Raw genomic sequence first — 19,910 nt, 5'->3', positions numbered from 1 at the left:
TCAGGGGTGATCTAATCAAGGTATTTAAAATTATTAAAGTATTTGATGGGGATACTATTTCCTCTGATGCAGAAATTCAGAACAAGAGGGCATAATCTTAATATTAGAGCTCGGCCTTTTAGGAGTGAAATCAGAAAGCACTTTTTCACACAAAGGGTAGTGGAACTCTGGAGCTCACTCCACAAAAAGCTGTGGATACTGAGTCAATTGATATTTTCAAGTTTCAGTTTGCTAGATTTCTATTAAGTAGAAGTATCAAGGGATGTGGAACAAAAGTGGGTAAATGGAGTTGAGGTACAGATCAGCCATGATCTTATTGAATGGTGGAACAGACTTCAGGAGCTGAATGGCCTACTTCTGTTCCTATGTTAACAGAGGCATTAACATGTTTAAAATAAACAGGTTGTCACCTCTGCTAAAATAATGAAGACGAGATTTGATCACAAATACGTTAGACATTTGTAGCCTGGAATTATATGACATTTCCAAGGCCATTTAAAATAAATCGCTTGAGGAGCATAACTTTAAGCAAAAGTGCAGATCTCCATGATAGCTGACCTCAGTTTGACCAGATGCAAATTCAACTGATGTTAACTGGGCCTCATGCTGTGCAGCTAATAGCCTGATAATGGTAGCTTTAGTATAATTGCAGCTCAAGGCTTATATTCATAGAAAATAGAATCAATATATAATGCTTGTATTAAATATACTGGTAAAACTATATGCAATCATCAAATTATTAAATATTTTTTGCTGTGTAATATGCCTTCGGTCATCTTATATTGTAACAGAGCAAATCTGTTACCGATAATCATTTTGATTATGTATCTGTAGCAACCATAAATGCAACTAATGACAGATGCAAGTGTCCCGCCTTCCGGGGCAACATAAATGCTTATTAGTTTTTCCATATACCGGGAAGATAGTTTCAATGTTAATCAGCTCTCGCTGCTCTTCTGAAGTGCTTACACATAACGGGGGTGAATTTCCATTGGGTTCTCTCAATTGCCTGCCATAATGTTGATGGAAGAGGCATCAAAATTCGCGGCAGTCAAGTGGGAGAACCCCCAATGGATAGTCACCCTCAATCCTATCTTTTTAACATGGCAGACGTTGAAACAGAATCTTAGTTCTCCACCCATTACTGCTCAACTTTCCTACTAGAACTAGGGAACATTCATACCATCAGGATAGTCAAATGTCACAATGTTTGGCCCAATATGATGCAATATTCAGGAACTCTAATGGAAAATATGAGTGTAATGTATGCACCTGTAAGTATGCTCGCAGATTGTAGCTATTGCATTGTGAGTGGCTTAGCACGTGATGTTCACAAGACTCAATAAAACCCCAGTTAGTTAGGTCTAGGTCATCCATGGTGAGGTATGCAGTTGTGAGCCTAGTGGATGAACTGGTAACGTGTAGTGTGATTGTTAAACCCTTGTTAATAAACCAACTAGTTCTTAATAGCAATGTGTTGCTATGAATTCTTAAGCAAGGAACCCTTGAAGCAAATACATTACAATGAGCACTTTCCTTTTCATTGCTTGTATTTGTTAAAAGAAATGTGGGAAATTATTGAAAGACAGCAGAAGAGAAAGGATGGGTTTAAAGGAAGAACTCACTTCTGAAAAATGTATTTAACGAAGTTAAAGAAATAAAGCAACATGTTTGTTAGTTGCCAATAGGGCAGAGTTGTTTTCTGAATGGCCCAATAATGATAGAAATTTGGAAGAGAGAAGAAATCCTGCAGAGAAAGTCGAGACTCATAAAAGACAGTAATGAAAAAGAATCGGAGAGAGAAACTGACCAGTAGGGACATGGCAAAAGCAAAGGAAAAGAGAACGCAGTTGGAATCCTCGACTGAAGAAAAATGACTGAATCTGGAACAAGATGACAAATACCAGAAAATAAAAATCAATATCAATGTAGAAACTGTCATTGTTGATCAGGGATAACAGCCAAGCAAAATGGACGGTCATTGAACAGTCTTTGGATTTACCTCCGAGGGATTACCTGAATTATTTTCCATTGTTTTAAAATGAAGGAATCTTTAAATTAACAATCAAGCAATTATGTGGCTGATTATTTCACTCAAAGATCTCATGAAGAATTTCATTGTTGGTATAGCCTATTAATATTCTGCGACATAGCTTCACATCACAATATTCCTGACGTTCTGCATTTTCATGCAGTAGTCTATCAAACATAAAACTGGCCAGTATTTATCTTCAGACAGCCTCTCCACATCAAGGTTTTCAACTGTGCATCAAGATCCTTGCTTCTTAACATTTTATCCTTCATACCTTGAAATAATAATCGCGTTACTAATTCAGTTAATTGGAAAAGATTCTGCTGCTTGCTGAAAACTTGCAGAGGAACCACCAAAATTGCTGCCAGCCAAACATGACATTTGTTTGAATGAAAACATAACATTTTTACAAAAGGAGAATAAATTCTCAGAAACCAGTTGGTTTTGGAATCAGTACAATCTCCTGTGAACCATCTCAGGCGTTTTATTGGGTTTTCGTATATATAGTGGGAAAGTCCGACAGAAAGCTATGGTCGGATTGTGAAATACCTTTCGCCACTAAGACTAGATTTTCTGACAGACTCGTTTCCATCTCAGTTTGGTTTGTTTCAAGTTTATCTTAGAAAAGAAGATTTACTTCTACTGATACTCAGCAGAAGATTGCACCAAGGTCCAATGAGAGATTAAAAAATAAATAGATGCTCGCACTGTCTCTCCACTCGTGAAATAAGAGAGATGCATACATTTTGTCTTTGTTCTATGACAGAAAGGTCACGGGTGTAGCGAAGAGAACTTGCACGACTGGAGGGCAAGATAAATCAAACCAGCGATAATCAATGACAACAGATAGAAGCTTAGTGGAGATCTGAGAGGGGGGAGCTGCTGTGGAAAAGGACTTTGCTTCAAACTCAAAGACTATTGAAAGCAATAACAGGGCAATGATAGCACAACTACAAAAGGAATAATAGATAGTTAATCAGAAAAAATTGTTAACGGTCATAAATGTAAAGTGATCACAATACATTTGTTATCAGTAATTGAGAAACATAGTTTATCACATTCACAAATTAACCAAAAATACACATTTTAAGTGCACATTGCTCAGAAATAGTCAGCCGTGAAAGGTTATCCTATTTGTATATGTGAGGGGCATACACACAGCAAATAAAATCCAAAGTCAATGCTAGCTACCTCTGAAACTCAGGCTCTACAGAAGTATATTTGTTTAAGCTGCACAATTTACAACTCTCATCTTTTCTCAGTCTGTCATTAGAATACATTGATTTGTCCACTAAATTGCCCATCAAGAGATTGTGTACCATGCCATGAAAATATGCAGAAAAGTAGCTACTTAGCTGTATAATAAGCAACATTTCTTTCAGATTAGCTCTTCATTAATCTACACCATTTGGGAATAAAAAACATACGAACAATATTTTATAATGTTTTCAGGGTCTTCATTTACATTGCCTCTAACCTCCACACAGTAAACATATTCTTGTCTGCAGTATTTTATTTATTCAATGTGTTAACAGTAAATTAAATTACTGAATTGTTAGACTCTATTTAACTAATGCTGAGTGCCATTGTGCCTACGTGGACATGAATATGCTTCATATTATTGCATTTGCTTGTTAGATACGTGAATAAAATTGATATTTCCTTTCTTCAGGAGTGAACAGATTCTTTGAAAACATCGAGGAGATGGTCGGCCACAAACCTTGTCTATGGTGGAAACTTTGCTGGTCCTTTTTCACTCCAATTATTGTTGGGGTAAGGAAGAGCATGCATGTGCATAATATGTTAGTGTCAGAGGGATTGCTTATTAATCCAAACAAAACTGCTAATGTGCACCATTATGAGTATGCCGAAAGTTACCTCACAAATCAGTCATAAGGACTGTGAAGTCAGGTTGGGATGTTTCTCAGGTGGGCTCTTTGGTCCAGACCTCAGACTGTCCAAGAACAATGCCAGAGGATTGTTTTTTTTAAAAAAAACATATGATATCAGGCTGAATTTGTAGGGAAAAATATCAATAGGACATGAAAAATATCCATACGGCAAAAAGTCCTGGTTGGTTTTTATCAGAAACCACATTCTCTTTTAAAAAAAAATTGCATTTATACCATGGACCAATTAGAGAAACACCATAACACTAATCAAATTGTTGGTTTTGATTTTTTTTAAACTCTTTTGAGTGACTTTAGTTCCCATCCACCAGACTAAACACCTCTCAAAATTAAACTTAAAGCAGAAAACACACAAAATATTAAACAATTCTGAAACAAAACACAAACTAGCCTACAAAGTTAGACACTGTATATTGGAGGATCTTCAAAAAACCTCCCTTGCTTGATTCTGGTGCTCTCTTTTGGGGCCTGATCTTAAGTTCCGCTCATTCCCAAAGCTTGCATTCTTTTCCTGGGCCTCCCCTGCTGGCCTGCACATTAGTATTAAGCTAAAAATTCTCAACCAGCTAACAGATTCTCTATGGTGTGGCACATTGGGAATGTCAATCCACATGAGCAGATTGAAAACTACAGTTCCCGTGATCTATCTCCCTCATCACACGCAGAATTTGTTAATGAGAGTGGAACTCACTAGCACCTAAATCTGTGTCCTCTGGTTTTCGACCCTTCCATCAATGGGACCAGTTTCTCTCTATCTACTCTGTCTACACCCCTCACGATTTTGAACACCTCTATCAGATCTCCTCTCAACCTTCTCTGCTCTAAGGAGAACAATCCCAGCTTCTCCAGTCTATTAATGTAACTGAAGTCCCTCATCTATGGAACCATTCTTGTAAATCTTTTCTGCACCCTCTCTAAAGCCTTCACATCTTCCGAAAGTGCGATGCCCAGAATTGGACAACAATACTCCAGTTGAGGCTGAACCAATGTTTTATAAAGGTTCATCATAACTTCCTTGCTTTTGTACTCTATGTCTCTATTTATGAATCTCAGGATCCCATATGCTTTTTTAACTGCATTCTCAACCTTCCCCTGCCACCTTCAACGATTTGTGTACATGTACCCCCAAGTCTCTCTGTTCATGCACCCTCTTTAGAATTGTACCCTTTAGTTTATATTGCCTCTCCTTGTTCTTGCTACAAAAATGTAGCAATTCACAATTTTCTGCCTTAAATGTCATCTGCCACGTGTCCACCCATTCCACCAGCCTGTCTATGCCCTCTTGAAGTCTATCACTATCCTCCTCACTGTTCACTATACTTCCAAGTTTTGTGTCATCTGCAAATTTTGAAATTGTGCCCTGTACACCCAAGTCCAAATCATTAATATATATCAAGAAACGCCATCCCCTGGGGAACATCACAATATACACCTCTCCAGTCCGAAAAATAACCGTTCACCACCACTCTCTGTTTACTGTCACTTAGCCAATTTATGTATCCGTGCTGCCACTGTCCCTTTTATTCCATGGGCATCAACTTTGCTGGCTAGCCAATTATGTGACACTTTCGCAAACGCCTTTTGGAAGTCCATGTACACCACGTTGCCCTCATCAACCTTCTCTGTTACCTCATCAAAAAAACTTAATCAAGTTAGTTAAACGCAATTTGCCTTTGACAAATCTATGCTGGCTTTCCTTGATTAATCCACACTTGACCAAGTGATTGTTAATTTGTTCCCGGGTTATCGTTTCTAAAAGCTTTCACACTACCAAGCTTAAACCGACTGGCCTGTCGTTGCTGGCTTTATCCTTACACATCTTTTTGAAAAAGGGCATAACATTTGCAATTCTCCAGTCTTCTGGCAACACCCCCTTATGCAAGGAGGATTGGAAGATTATGGTCCGTACCTCCTCAGTTTCCACCTTTACTTGCCTCAGCATCATAGGATGCATCCCATCCGGTCCTGGTGGCTTATCTACTTTAAGTACAAACAGTCTTTCTAGTGCCTTTTCTTCATCAATTTTTATCCCATCCAGTATCTCAACTACCTCCTCTTTCACTATAGGCTGGAATTTTGTCCAGGGTAGGGGTGATTTGGGTAACAGCTAACTCATTCTGGGATTACGAGGGGTCAGCGAATGGTTGGCTCAGTCTGGGATTGGGGAACGGTTGGCTCGGTCTGGAATTGCAGGGGTGTGGAGGAACAGCTAGCTCGGTCTGGGATCACGGGGGGGGGGCGGGGTATGTTTGTCGGGGAACGGCAGGGGAGGATTGTTGATCGTGAGGGGAGGTAGGGGAATGGCGGGGGGGGGGGGTGTTGAAGGATCCCGGGGGTGGTGGTCAGCCGAGGCTCGGGATCAGGGGAGCGGGAATTGGGGATCGACAGGGGGGCAGAGAGGATCAGGGCTGGCCACCGGAGGATTGTGACTGTCGTGAGCATCATTGGTAGGATGGGGGGGGGGGGGGGGGCAGACCTCATGGTCGGGATTGGAAAGCCTGGGGAGACGATTAGAGGCCTCGTGGGGGGGTCTACGACTGTGGGGGTTGGGTTAGATAGCGACCCCATATCCAGGAGGTTGGTACAAAGCCACTTACCTCCTGGATCCAGCAGTCCCCGCCTCGGTTTAACTGCCGGGTTTCACGAATTGCATGAAACCCGTCCACATGCAGTTAAATTCAAAATGGAGGTTAAAAAGGCAGCTTCCAACCTCATTACAATATTTAAATTTATATACCGGCCCCTGGGAGCCGGGTGATTGCCCGCCCCCTATCCCGCTCCCGTCTCACCCTGTTAAAAACGGAGTAGGCAGGTTGGAGGCGAGATCAGGTCTGGAATCCAATTTTTAACACTGCACCTACGCTGCAAACTCTTTTTTAGGGGAAAATTCCAGGCTATGACATTGGCAGAATTTTCTTCCTTGGTAAAGACAGATGCAAAGTACTCATTTAGTACCTCAGCCATGCCCTGTGCATGCATGCACATGTCTCCTTTTTGGTCCCTAATCGGTCCAAGCCCTCCTCTTACTACCCGTTTATTAATTATATGCCTATATAAGATGTTTGGATTCCTTTTTATATTAGTTGCCAGTCGAGTCTCATAATCTCTCCTTGCCCCTCATTTTTCCTTTTTCACTTCCCCTCTAAACTTTCTATATTCAGCCTGGTTCTCACTTTTATTCTCAACCTGACATCTGTCATTCACCCTCTTTTTCTGCTTCATCTTACTCACTATCTCTTTCGTCATCCAGGGAGTTCTGACTTTGGTTGCTCTACCTTTCCCCCTTGTGGGAATGTACCTCGACTGTACCCGAACCATCTCCTCTTTAAAGGCAGCCATTGTTCGATTACACATTTGTCTTATAATCTTTGATTCCAATTTACCCGGGCCAGATCCGTTCTCAACCCATTGAAATTGGCCCTCCTCCAATTAAGTATTTTTACTGTAGATCGTTCCCTCTCTGCCCTCAGTTTCTCTTTTCTACCTGGCCCCTTCATTTAGCTACAACCCATGAAGTTTGGCTGCCAGGCTGTGATTTGAGAAAGGTAAAGATATTAATTAAATCATTAAATCAATGTACGTCCGAGGGATCCAGAGTGTTGGGATAGACAAAGGAAAAAGAAAGGAGAGATTTAGAGAAAGAAAGAAAGAGAAAGAGAATGGGAGACAAATGACAAAATACAGAGACGGCAATGAGAGAAAGGAACAGAAATTCTGTATTGCCCCAGTTGGGGCACTAACTTTTGAAAAGTTGCAAGTTTAGCGCCAGACGCTAATCAATCTCCACACCCGGGAAATTGAGTCTCCGTGCTGAAAGAATGCAGGGTGTGCTAAATCAGGCACTAATGGCATAGGTGAGTGGTGTTAGGCTCCAAGCGGTAATGAAAATGAAGTGTGTAATCAGGAGTGAGCATTAGTGAAGGCGCCCTCCAGCCATTAATGAGGAGGGTCACTGGAGTCTGCACGGCAGCCCCCAATGATTCGGGGAGTGCAGAACGGTGATATGTTGTGGGATGAAATGCAAAGGTCTTTGACATCCCGCAACATTCCGGGGACTAAGCAGCCTTTATCTGACTGCAGATACATCACATTGTTTGATTACACTGATGCTAAGAGGCTGCAGCGTGACTTGGACAGATTAGGTGAGTGGGCAAATACATGGCAGATGCAGTATAATGTGGATAAATGTGAGGTTATCCATTTTGGGGGCAAAAACACAAAGGCAGAATAATATCTGAATGGCGGCAGGCTAGAAAGAGGGGAGGTGCAGCGAGACTTGGGTGTCATGGTTCATCAGTTTGAAAGTGGGCACGCAGGTACAGCAGGCGGTAAAGAAGGCTAATGATATGTTGGCCTTCATAGCGAGGGGATTTGAATATAGGAGCAGGAAGGTCTTGCTGCAGTTGTACAGGGCCTTGGTGAGGCCTCACCTGGAATATTGTGTTCAGTTTTGGTCTCCTAGTCTGAGGAAGGACTTTCTTGCTATTGAGGGAGTGCAGCGAAGGTTCACCAGATTGATTCCAAGGATGGCTGGGCTGTCAAATGAGGAGAGACTGGATTAATTGGGCCTTTATTCACTGGCATTTAGAAGGATGAGAGGAGATCTAATAGAAACATATAAGATTCTGACGGGACTGGACAGGTTAGATGCGGGAAGAATGTTCTCGATGTTGGAAGTCCAGAACCAGGGGACATAGTCTTAGGGTAAGGGGTAGGCCATTTAGGACTGAGATGAGGAGAAACTTCTCCACCCAGAGAGTTGTTGACCTGTGGAATTCCCTACCACAGAGAGTTGTTGATGCCAGTTCATTGGATATATTCAAGAGGGAGTTAGATATGGCCCTTACGGTTAAGGGGATCAAGGGATATGGAGAGAAAGCAGGAAAGGGGTACTGAGGGAATGATCAGCCATGATCTTATTGAATGGTGGTGCAGGCTCAAAGGGCCGAATGGCCTACTCCTACATCTATTTTCTATGTTTCTATCCTGCGCTCTCTAGCACACATCAATGATCTTTGGAACAGAAGTACTGGGGTGCATCCCTTTAAGCAGTGCGCTGCTAGCCGGCTTGTTCACTCTTCCGCTCCTGCCACTGTCAGAGTGAGGCGGTAGGTGTTACTGAAGTTTGCAGACTGGGTGCCCAGCAAGTACTGCAAGCTCGCTGATGCCCACGATCTGCATGGTGAAAGGTGCCGAGGCTCTAACTGTTATCGCCGGCGCTATGGGGCCGGCGAATGTGACGTGCGGCGCAGGATTTGCCCCATTAACACCCCCCCAGGCACTAGCGGGAGGCGGTAACCCGCCGAATTTCAAAGTGTGTAAGCAACATTACAGAATGAATAGGAGTGAAATTGGTCTTGGGAGGTAGCACAGAATAGGTAACAACGAATTGGTGGCTTTCTTTACAATCCGCCTGATTTTCTCTTCCATTGACTTCAATGTAAAAGAAAATCAGGCAGGGTGTAAGATAGGCCACCGATTTTCTATTGCTCATTTTGTCCTTCCACCCAAACTGCATTTCACCCCCAGAGTGGGAGACAAGCACAGGCACCGTCATACAAAGAGAGAGACAATTGTTTAGAATTTTTTTGGTGAACGATATCACAGGAAATCAACAAACACATACCAGTGTTAATTAACATTATGAGGGAGAAATTGGGCTCCTTTGCACCTCCCGTTCATGCCTCCTGGGGGCGATAATGGGGCACAACAGGTTGGTGAGATCAGCGACTCCTGGTAAATTTGGCAGGAGTTCTGTGGCGGAAGAATAGCGTAGCACCCCGATCTCCTTTGCCAGGAGATCATGATGTCATCGCTGCGTCCATTGCCCCGGTAGCACTCCGGACCCGAAGTTGCGTTCCACCCCCTACAAAATCGCCAGCCGAAAACACTGACAGCTGCAGGAGGCGTGCATCGGGCGACAGGCCGCTTTGGGGGCGATGCTTAAAGGCGAGGTGGCCAAGGTAAGTAAAAAAAAAAATGACCTCTCTTGCAGATTTTTTTGCGGGTTCTTGCCCGCGATCGATCAGCCCGGCACTCCTCCTCTTGCACTCTAGGAAGGAAGTAGAGCACCTGATTTAGCGCTCCACTTCCTCCCTGGAGCACAACCGCTTAATTTTTTTAATGCTTGAAAATATTAATGCCTGGTGCTAATATTTCAAACTTTTAAAAGTTAACGCCCCAAATGGGGCGCTCCCAAATTTCTCCCCCAAAATGACTAACAATCTTGAGACAAAATTCCTCTTCAAAATCAGATTACCTAGGATTCATCTCATTTCCGTCTCTAGGATCTTGTTGAACTTTATTTGCCTATATTAAAGCACTAACTATACTTTAAAGTAATGAATTGTATGGAAAATGTTCTGAGGCGTTTCTGCGGGGTAAAATAAGACACAATAAACTCAAGTATTTCTTTATTTGCAGGGTGTATTTCTCTTCAGTGCAATTCAAATGACACCACTTACGATGGGGAGTTATGTCTTCCCCAAGTGGGGCCAAGGTGTGGGCTGGTGTATGGCTTTATCATCCATGATGCTGATTCCTGGCTACATGGGTTACTTGTTCCTCATTTCAAAGGGCTCTTTAAAACAGGTAAGTAAGAACAGTTGAAAAGCTACATTTGATGAATGTATGGTGACTTAACTGCTGAAATGTACCCAGGATCCAATCTGTACATCCAAATTGAATAGAAATGTGTTCTACAGTTTACAACATAAACAAACATTGCCGAAACAATGCAGACCAAATTAATTTTCCTGTGAAAACGAAGTAAATTGCCATGTGTCAAAGCACAGTCAAGTCTGAGAGTTATCACTGGAGAACTACAGAGTACCCAATCTACTCCTTTTCAAGAACATCAACAGTCTTACTCATTAATTGCCGAGCCCTTTCTCCACTCCGGGTAGTTTCACTCAGCTACGCTTTGCAATCCGGTCAGCCCTACCTGCAGGTTAACCATGCAAATTTAATGTTGGTGCATAAGCAGCAATCATGTTTCACCAACATTAAACTGCCAGTGTAAATGTACCCTTACACATTGAAGCAGATACTGTTACTGCTTGGTGGACTTAAGAGCAAAGACTAACTCATTTGGGGAACGGTGGCATAGTGGTTATATTACTGGACTACTAATCTAGAGACCTGCACTAATGATCTGGAGACGCGAGTTCAAATCCTATCATGGTAGCCAGGTGATTTAAATTCAATTAAATAAATTGGGAATTAAAAAGCTAGTATCAGTAATAGTGACCATGGGCTAGAATTTCCTCGCTGCCCAAAAGACTGGGAAGATTATTGCCGCCGAGAACTTCCTCCCCGCCCCCCCAAAAATGTTTTTTAAATCCGCCGAGCGAAAAACATGAGCCTTGCGCCCCCATTCTGGACGAAAAAGTGCAATTTAGGGTCGATTGGGCCGTTCGTAAACAAAATGGGCATAAAATTAAAAAAATCAATAAAAATTTACCCCGAGGCTGCGGGTTGGGCCTACCACCAGAAAAACAATAAAAATAATTTTTCGAAAAACATCAACTATCAAATCAAAAAAACATTCCCAAGACACTTCAAAACTAAATCACCACAACACATTTTTAAAATAATTAGTAAAAAAAACAATTACTAACATTTTTCTTGAAAAGCTACTCACCGACCGTCCAGCTCTGCTGATCCTCGTGGGTGTTTTTTTAAACTTACCTACGGGTCACCGATCAGCCAAATAGCGCGCCATGGCGATCTCAGGATGGTGCACGCCGGTGGTCCGCTCCCCAGCGGTACCTCGAAACCGCCGGCGTAACTCAGTTAAGGAAATTTTCGCTCAGCTGATTACTGCCCACAATGGCCAATAGCGCCCAGAAATCGGGCAGTAAGCCATTGGAAATTCCAGCCCCATGAAACTACCGGATTGTGGTTAAAAACCTAACTGGTTCACTAATGACCTTTAGGGAAGGAAACCTGCTGTCCTTATCTGGCCTGGCCTATATGTGACTCCAGACCTTTAGCAATGTGGTTGACTCTTAACTGCCCCTCTACAATGGCCTACCAAGCCACTCAATTGCACCAAACCACTGCGACAAAGTCAGGACTGTGGGAGTAACTTCACCACACAGACTGCAGCGTTTCAAGAAGGCTTCTCAAGGACAATTCGGGATGGGCAATAAATGCCGGCCTTGCCAGCGACGCCCACATCCTGTGAACAAATAAATAAAAACAACAATAATAATACATGTATTTCTCTCTGGAGCTGCTGAGTAATCTTTTATCTAACAATGTTCTTTTAACATCATTCATTCAACTGCATAGACTGGGGCTCCTTTCTTATACTCTCTACCACTCCCAAGTTGAATTCTACCCCAGCCATGGTCTGAATTATATTGAAGGTATGACTCTGAAATTCTATGGTAATTCTCCCAGTCTCTCATTGTAACTTTGGTGGCAGACCGGCAGAACCCCTACAGATATGGTGTAAATGGTTATTTCAAGTGTTTTTCTCGGGGTTCCACTGCCATCCCACCAGAGTTACAGCAGGAGTGCGGGAGAACATCCACAGAATTTCAGGGCCTTTGTCAACACCTTCACCGAGGCGTACGAGAGCATAGGCCTTCACTAAACATCCGGAAGACAAAGGTCCTCTACCAACCTGCCCTCACCACACAGCACTGCCCCCTGGTTATCAAAATCCACGATGAGGCCTTTGACAAGGTGGACCATTTTCCAGAGCTCGTGAGCTTACTGTCAACAAGGGTAGACATGGACGACGATGTCCAACACCGCCTTCAGTGTGCCAGCGCAACCTTCGGTTACCTGAGGAAGAGTGTGTTTTAAGACCAGGACCTCAAACCCGGCACCAAGCTCATGGTCCACAGAGCAGTAGTGATGCCCGCCCTCCTATATGGCTCAGAGACATGGACAATGTACAGCAGGCACCTCAAAACATTGGAGAAGTACCACCAACACTGCCTCCACAAGATTCTGCAAATCCACTGGCAGGATAGGCGCACCAACGTCTGTGTTCTCGCTCAGGCCAACATCCCCAGCATTGATGCACTGACCACTCTCGATCAGCTCCGCTGGATGGGCCACATTATCTGCATGCCTGACACGAGACTCCCAAAACAAGCGCTCTACTCGGAGCTCCGACACGGCAAGCGAGTCCCAGGTGGGCAGAGGAAACACTTCAAGGACACCCTCAAAGCCTCCTTGAAAAAATGTAATATCCCCACTGACACCTGGAAATCCCTGGCCAAGACTGCCCAAAGTAGAGGAAAAGCATTCGGGAAGGCACTGAACACCTCGAGTCGCTTCGCTGAGAGCAAGCTGAAGCCAAGCGTTGACAGCAGAAGGAGCGCACTGGCTCCCCACCCACCCGTATCTTCAACCACCGTCTGCCCCACCTGTGACAGAGACTGTAGGTCCCGCATTGGACTCTTCAGTCATCTGAGAACTCATATTTAGTGTGGATGCAAGTCATCCTCAACTCCAAGGGACTGCCTGTGATGATGATTGTCATGTATTCAACCATCATTGTAATCCATGTATAAGCTGACCTAAGTTATACACTGTGGGAACATTGACCACTAGGTGGTGAACTTGTGGGAGACACTCCTAACCTGGACTTTCAGGTATAAAAGGGGAAGCTCCACCCACCTTCATCACTTGAGTGCTAGCAAATAAAGGTTACTGGTCACAGAGTGACCTCCTCTCAAGCATGGGCCTCATGTGCATTTATACTGTATAGTAGGGACATATTATTGGCGACGAGAAACTGGGATTTAAACCACGCGAGCATGGCCACTAGCAGCACAGACGAGAGGTACTGTGTTGGGGATGATTGGGACGATTTTATTGAGAGACTACAGCAAAGTTTCGTCACTAAGGAATGGTTGGGACAGGATTCGGCCGACAAACGCAGGGCTCATCTCCTGACGGTTTGTGGATCCAGGATGTACTCCCTTATGAAGGACCTTCTAGCGCCAGAGAAGCCGGCGGACAAGACTTTTGAAGAGCTCAGTAAGTTGATTGGGGAACACCTTAAACTGGCAAGCAGCATGCACATGGTGAGACACCGGTTTTACACGCACCGGCGGCGAGAAGGGCAAAGCGTTCCAGACTTCATGGCAGATCTCCGGCGACTGGCGAGCCTATGTAAGTTCCCAGATGCATGCAGAGCGGAGATGCTGTGAGATTTTTTTATTGAGGGCATCGGGCACGCTGGGGTTTTCAGGAAACTGATTGAGACCAAAGACATGACCTTGGAAACGGCGGCCTTGATGGCCCAGACATTTATCTCAGGGGGGAAGAGACCAGAATGATGTTTGACAAAAATCTGGGCTCAAATGCAGCAAATGGACAGGGAGTCAACATTGTTAAAGTGGCACACAGTTCTCTAGGCAGACAAGGACAATCGGACATGCCCCAACATGTAGTCGAACACAGAGGCGGAATTCAAGAGAGACAATGGCTAACTGAACGTCGATTCACGCCGTCGCAAGGGACAATGCGGCCAGTAATGGGGCCATCAACACCTGTCAATGGTGCACTTAAGGACAGTCACAGAGACAGTCAGAGACGATCGACTGGTAATGGACCTTTTGTTTCCAACAACAGCTCATGTTGGAAGTGTGGAGGCACATACCCAGCCAGAGTTTGCAGGTATCAGCAATATACCTGCAGAAACTGCAACGTCAGCGGTCACTCGGCGCGTATATGCAGGAAGCCTGCAGCCAGGTTGATGTACGAGGAGGACGGGCCCGATGTAAGCCCTACGAGGCCAAATGTGCACTGGGGGAAATTGCTGGATGCTGAAGTTCAGCGAGTTCATGTGGAGCACATATACAGTTCATACACCAGGACGCCACTCATAATGATGAAAGTGCTCCTCAATGGCATCCCAATATCAATGGAGCTAGACACGGGGGCCAGCCAGTCCCTGATGAGTATCAAACAGTTCGAAAAGTTGTGACCGTCCAAGGCCAGGAGGCCAAAATTATCGCCGATTGACGCACAGCTACGGACATACACAAAGGAGATCATTCCGGTGCTAGGCAGCGCCATGGTAGTCGTGACCCAAAAAGATTCGGAGAACAGGTTGCCACTCTGGATTGTCCCGAGGGACGGTCCCGCACTGCTGGGGAGGAGTTGGCTTGCTGTCATGAACTGGAAATGGGACGATGTCAATGCAATTTCTTCTGTGGAGTGAGTATCATGCTCACAGGTCCTGGACAAATTTGACTCGTTATTTCAACCCGGCATCGGCACTTTCATGGGGACCAAGGTAGTGATTCCATAAACCCGGATGCCAGGCCAGTACAACACACAAGGCCAGAGCGCTGCCGTACGTGATGCGGGAAAAGATAGAAGGCGAATTGGACCGCCTACTGAGGGAAGGCATCATCTCACCAGTCAAATTCAGTGACTGGGCGAGCCCGATTATGCTGGTGCTCAAGGCGGATGGGTCGGTCAGGATATGTGGTGATTACAAGGCCACCATCAATCGGGTGTCACTCCAAGACCAGTACCCACTCGCGAGAGCGGAGGACCTCTTTGCGACGCTATCCGGTGGCAAACTTTTTTGAAAATTGTACCGGCCCTCAGCTTACATGACCCAGGAGCTGGCAAGTGAGTCAAAGAAGCTGACCACCATCACGACACACAAGGGGTTGTTTGAGTACAACAGATGCCCCGTTCGGGATTCGTTCGGCCGCCGCGATCTTTCAACGAAATATGGAAAGCCTCCTCAAGTCGATTCCAAGGACGGTGGTTTTTCAAGATGACATTCTCATCACGGGTCGCGATACTGAAGAACACCTCCACAACCTGGAGGAGGTGCTACGCAGACTGGACTGGGTAGGGCTGCGACTGAAAAAGGCGAAGTGCGTCTTCCTAGCTCCAGAGGTAGAATTCCTCGGGATGAGGGTAGCAGCAGACGGGATCAGAACTACTGCGTCCAAGACGGAAGCGATCCAGAGAGCACCCAGACCCCGTAACACGATGGAGCTGCGTTCGTTCCTGGGGCTCCTGAACTATTTTGGTAACTTTTTTCCCAAATTGAGTATGCTGTTAGAGCCACTACACGTGCTCCTACGCAAAGGTCGTGAATGGGTCTGGGGAGACAGCTAGGAAAGGGCTTTTGATAGAGCACACAATTTGTTATGCTCCAACAATCTGTTAACGCTATATGACCCATGTAAGAAACTTGTGTTAACGTGCGATGCATCGTCCTATGGTGTCGGATGTGTGTTGCAGCATGTTAATGCCAAGGGTCAGTTACAGCCGGTAGCTTATGCCTCCAGAGGTCTGTCCCAGGCAGAAAGAGGCTACGGGATGGTAGAAAAGGAGGCGCTTGCATGTGTATATGCAGTAAAGAAAATGCACCAGTACCTGTGTGGCAGGAAATTTGAGCTGGAGACAGATCACAAACCCCTAACGTCCCTTTTGGCCGACAACAAGGCCATAAATGCTAACGCATTGGCCCGCATACAGAGGTGGGCACTCACGTTAGCCGCCTATGACTAAACAATTCGGCACAGACCGGGCACCGAAAACTGCACCGATGCACTCAGCAGGCTCCCACTAGCCACCGCTGAAAGGGCTACTGATCATGCTGCTGAGATGGTCATGGCTGTTGAAGCTTTTGAAAGCGAAGGCTCACCCGTGACAGCCCATCAGATTAAAGTCTGGACAAATAGAGACCCGCTACTGTCTTTAGTCAAGAAATGTGTCCTGAATGGGGACTGGGCAGCCACGTACGGGGCATGCCCTGAGGAATTTAAACCATTTCACGGGCAAAGGGATGAACTCTCGATTCAGGCCGATTGCCTACTATGGGGAAACCATGTAGTCATGCCCCAGATGGGCAGAGAGGTGTTCATCAGGGAACTCCACAATGAGCACCCCGGCATTGTCATGATGAAGGCAATTGCCAGGTCACACGTTTGGTGGCCGGGGATAGACACAGACCTGGAACTTTGTGTTCGCAGGTGCAACACGTGTGCCCAGCTGGGCAATGCGCCCAGGGAAGACCCCCTTAGCCCCTGGTCCTGGCCCGCCAAGCCATGGTCACGCATCGATGTGGACTACGCAGGTCCCTTTCATGGGAAAAATGTTATTGGTTGTAGTAGATGCCTACTCCAAATGGATCGAGTGTGACACTTTAAATTCAAGCACATCCTCTGCCACGCTAAAAAGTGTACGGGCAATGTTCGCTGCCCATGGTCTACCGGACGTCTTGGTCAGTGACAATAGCCCGTGCTTCACAAGCACTGAATTCCAGGACTTCATGGCAGGCAATGGAATCAACCATGTCAGAATGGCACCGTTCAAGCCGGCCTCAAACGGCCAGGCGGAACGAGCAGTGCAGATAATCAAACAGGGGATGCTCAGAATCCAAGGGGGTTCCCTACAAAGCCGCTTATCACGCCTCCTGTTGGCCTACAGATCCCGACCACACTCGCTCACAGGGGTTCCACCCACAGAGTTGCTAATGAAAAGGACGCTCAAAACAAGGTTATCCCTTATACACCCCACCATGAAAGAAATTGTCGTGAGCAGGCGTCAGTCACAATGTGACTACCATGACGGGAATGCGAGGGCGCGAGGTATCGATGTCAATTACGATGTATTTGTCCTCAACTATGCTGCAGGGCCCAAATGGCTCGCAGGCACTGTGACTGCCAAAGAGGGGAGTAGGATTCTGGTAGTTAAACTTACCAATGGACAAATCTGCCGCAAACATGTGGATCAAACAAAAAGGAGGTTCAGCAATCCTATAGAAGAAGCAGAGGAAGAACACGATGTAGAGTTCACTCCACCACAGGTGACTGAATACCGGAACAGAGTGGAGGAGAGCCCAGTCACTGTGGGCAGTCCAGACAGGCCTGAGGCACCGCAAACAGCAGACACTCAGGCCAGCACCCAACAACCGGAGCCCCAACTCAGGCGCTCTACAAGGGAGCGTAAACCACCAGAGAGACTCAACCTGTGATCCCAATAAGACTTTGTCAGGGAGGTGATGTCATGTATTCAACCATCATTGTAACCCATGTATAAACTGACCTAAGTTATACACTGTGAGAACAATGACCACTAGGTGGTGAACTTGTGGGAGACACTCCTAACCTGGACTTTCAGGTATAAAAGGGGAAGCTCCACCCACCTTCATCACTTGAGTGCTAGCAAATAAAGGTTACTGGTCACAGAGTGACCTTCTCTCAAGCATGGGCCTCGTGTGCATTTGTACTGTATATTAAGGACATATTTTATTAATTACTCACAACTTTAAAAAAAAGTACATGATTCGCTGGACTACAAATACTATGACAATATTTATGAATTTTAACTGGTGCAATTGATTATGATATTTATAAAACTTAAACACATTTCTAGCTTCCTTGCTCCTGTGTTATAAACCTTGTTCCAGATATTTCTGTAAACATCGCAACCTGTGCAGCTGCCATGCAGCCCATATTTAACATGATTTGCACTTCAGTGACAGGAGGAGAGCTAGAAGGAGTACTTTGTATAGAATGTACTCCCACATCTTTACAATGAAATAAAATGAGGAATTTGTCTCCTACTTGGTAGGGGATTTCTTCAATTCATTCATTGTCAGACCTTTAGAGATTTGACCTCTTAGATCTTCACTCATATACATAATCTACTTCCAAATCAGTTGAAGTTCCAGGCTGGCCCAAAGTGAATGTGGAGTTACCCAGGCCAACAAAAGTTGATCCAGGTGGGCACTGCTATGTGCTCAGAAGTACAACACTTCCCTGGCTCAATTGCCAGTCTAGAACTAATTATAATTTAAGTGAATGAAGCACTTTAGAGCACAATCCTAATCTGTCATCTGAATGAGCCCAGGTGCAAATGGAACCAAAAATAAATGATATCTCCTGCAGCTAGGAAATATGTTCTTCAAGTTATTTTGAATTATACCAATGGAGAGGTTCATCGTATTGAAAATATTCCTAAAGTTTTTGTTAAATTTAGGATTAGCACTGTTTACCTAGAAGAAATAGTAGCCTTCCATTTGGGTTAGCCAAAACTCTAGGCTTCTCTATAATAAAAACTGAAAATGCTGGAAATCTCAGCAGGTCAGGCAGCATCTGTGGAGAGAGGAAGCAGAGTTAACGTTTCAAGTCGATGGCCCTTCGTCAGAGGCTTTTCTAAGCAGAACTGTTGACCTTGATGAGATTTGTTCTTAATATTGTCTAGCATAGTCATTATTAACTATTTTATGTTTTTGGTGCATAGCGTCTCCGACTTATGACTCAACCAACCGAGGACATGAAATGTCGGGAGAATGGACCCGAACAACCTGAGCATGGCAACACTCCAAGCGATGAAGCCTATATGTAGATTATTTATTAAATAAAAGGTACTAACACTGCCCAGAAAATGAATCTTTCACCGGTTGATCGAGACCAAGGACTGTAGTTACGTTATTGTGCACCTACCTCCTACCACAAATATGACCAATAGTTATACAAGGCTATAAACCTTTGTTGATGGACATCAGTAAAACACTTAACAAAAATAGTTTCAGTTCAGATTTTGATAACAATGTAATTTTGGCAAACAACCATCAACAGAGGCAGACTGTTAGCATTTTTAAACCATAGTTTTCTCTTTCAAAGAGCCGGCACATGCACAATGGGCCAAACGGCTTCCTTCTGTGCTGTAAGATTCTATGATTCTATGATCATACAGACGTGATTAGTCACTGACTTATTTTATACACGTCAACATATTCAGTCTGTCAAGTTTATAGCACTAAGTCCATTAATCAAAATTATGGTTTTGCAATAAAATTATGGAATTTTCTCACCTATTCTTTAATAGTCCTGCCATACTTTCCAGGACTCTACTGATTTTTCCCTGAAACCCCTGCACTCCCATAATGGAGGCTACAATCTGTGGGAATCCCCTGTGTACCTGTGGCCCATTCTCAGCCCTTTGTCTGTGTATTTACTTCA

The 19,910-nt window shown here is 44.6% G+C and overlaps 1 protein-coding gene across 1 annotated transcript in view; it reads left to right on the top strand.

Annotated features, from left to right (window-relative positions):
* Positions 1 to 19,293, top strand: part of slc6a1b (solute carrier family 6 member 1b) — a 45,454-nt gene extending 26,161 nt beyond the window's left edge. The window contains exons 12-14 of the mRNA XM_070894721.1: positions 3,705 to 3,805; positions 10,366 to 10,533; positions 19,189 to 19,293. Coding sequence (XP_070750822.1) covers positions 3,705 to 3,805; positions 10,366 to 10,533; positions 19,189 to 19,293 — 374 coding nt within the window. The remainder of the gene's footprint in view (positions 1 to 3,704; positions 3,806 to 10,365; positions 10,534 to 19,188) is intronic.
* Positions 19,294 to 19,910: the final 617 nt, after the last annotated feature.

The sequence above is a fragment of the Pristiophorus japonicus genome, chromosome 12 (genome assembly GCF_044704955.1).
Source record: "Pristiophorus japonicus isolate sPriJap1 chromosome 12, sPriJap1.hap1, whole genome shotgun sequence".
In the NCBI taxonomy this organism is placed as follows: domain Eukaryota; kingdom Metazoa; phylum Chordata; class Chondrichthyes; family Pristiophoridae; genus Pristiophorus; species Pristiophorus japonicus.
Note: the sequence above shows the minus strand (reverse complement) of the source record. Positions and strands in the feature narration are given on the sequence as shown.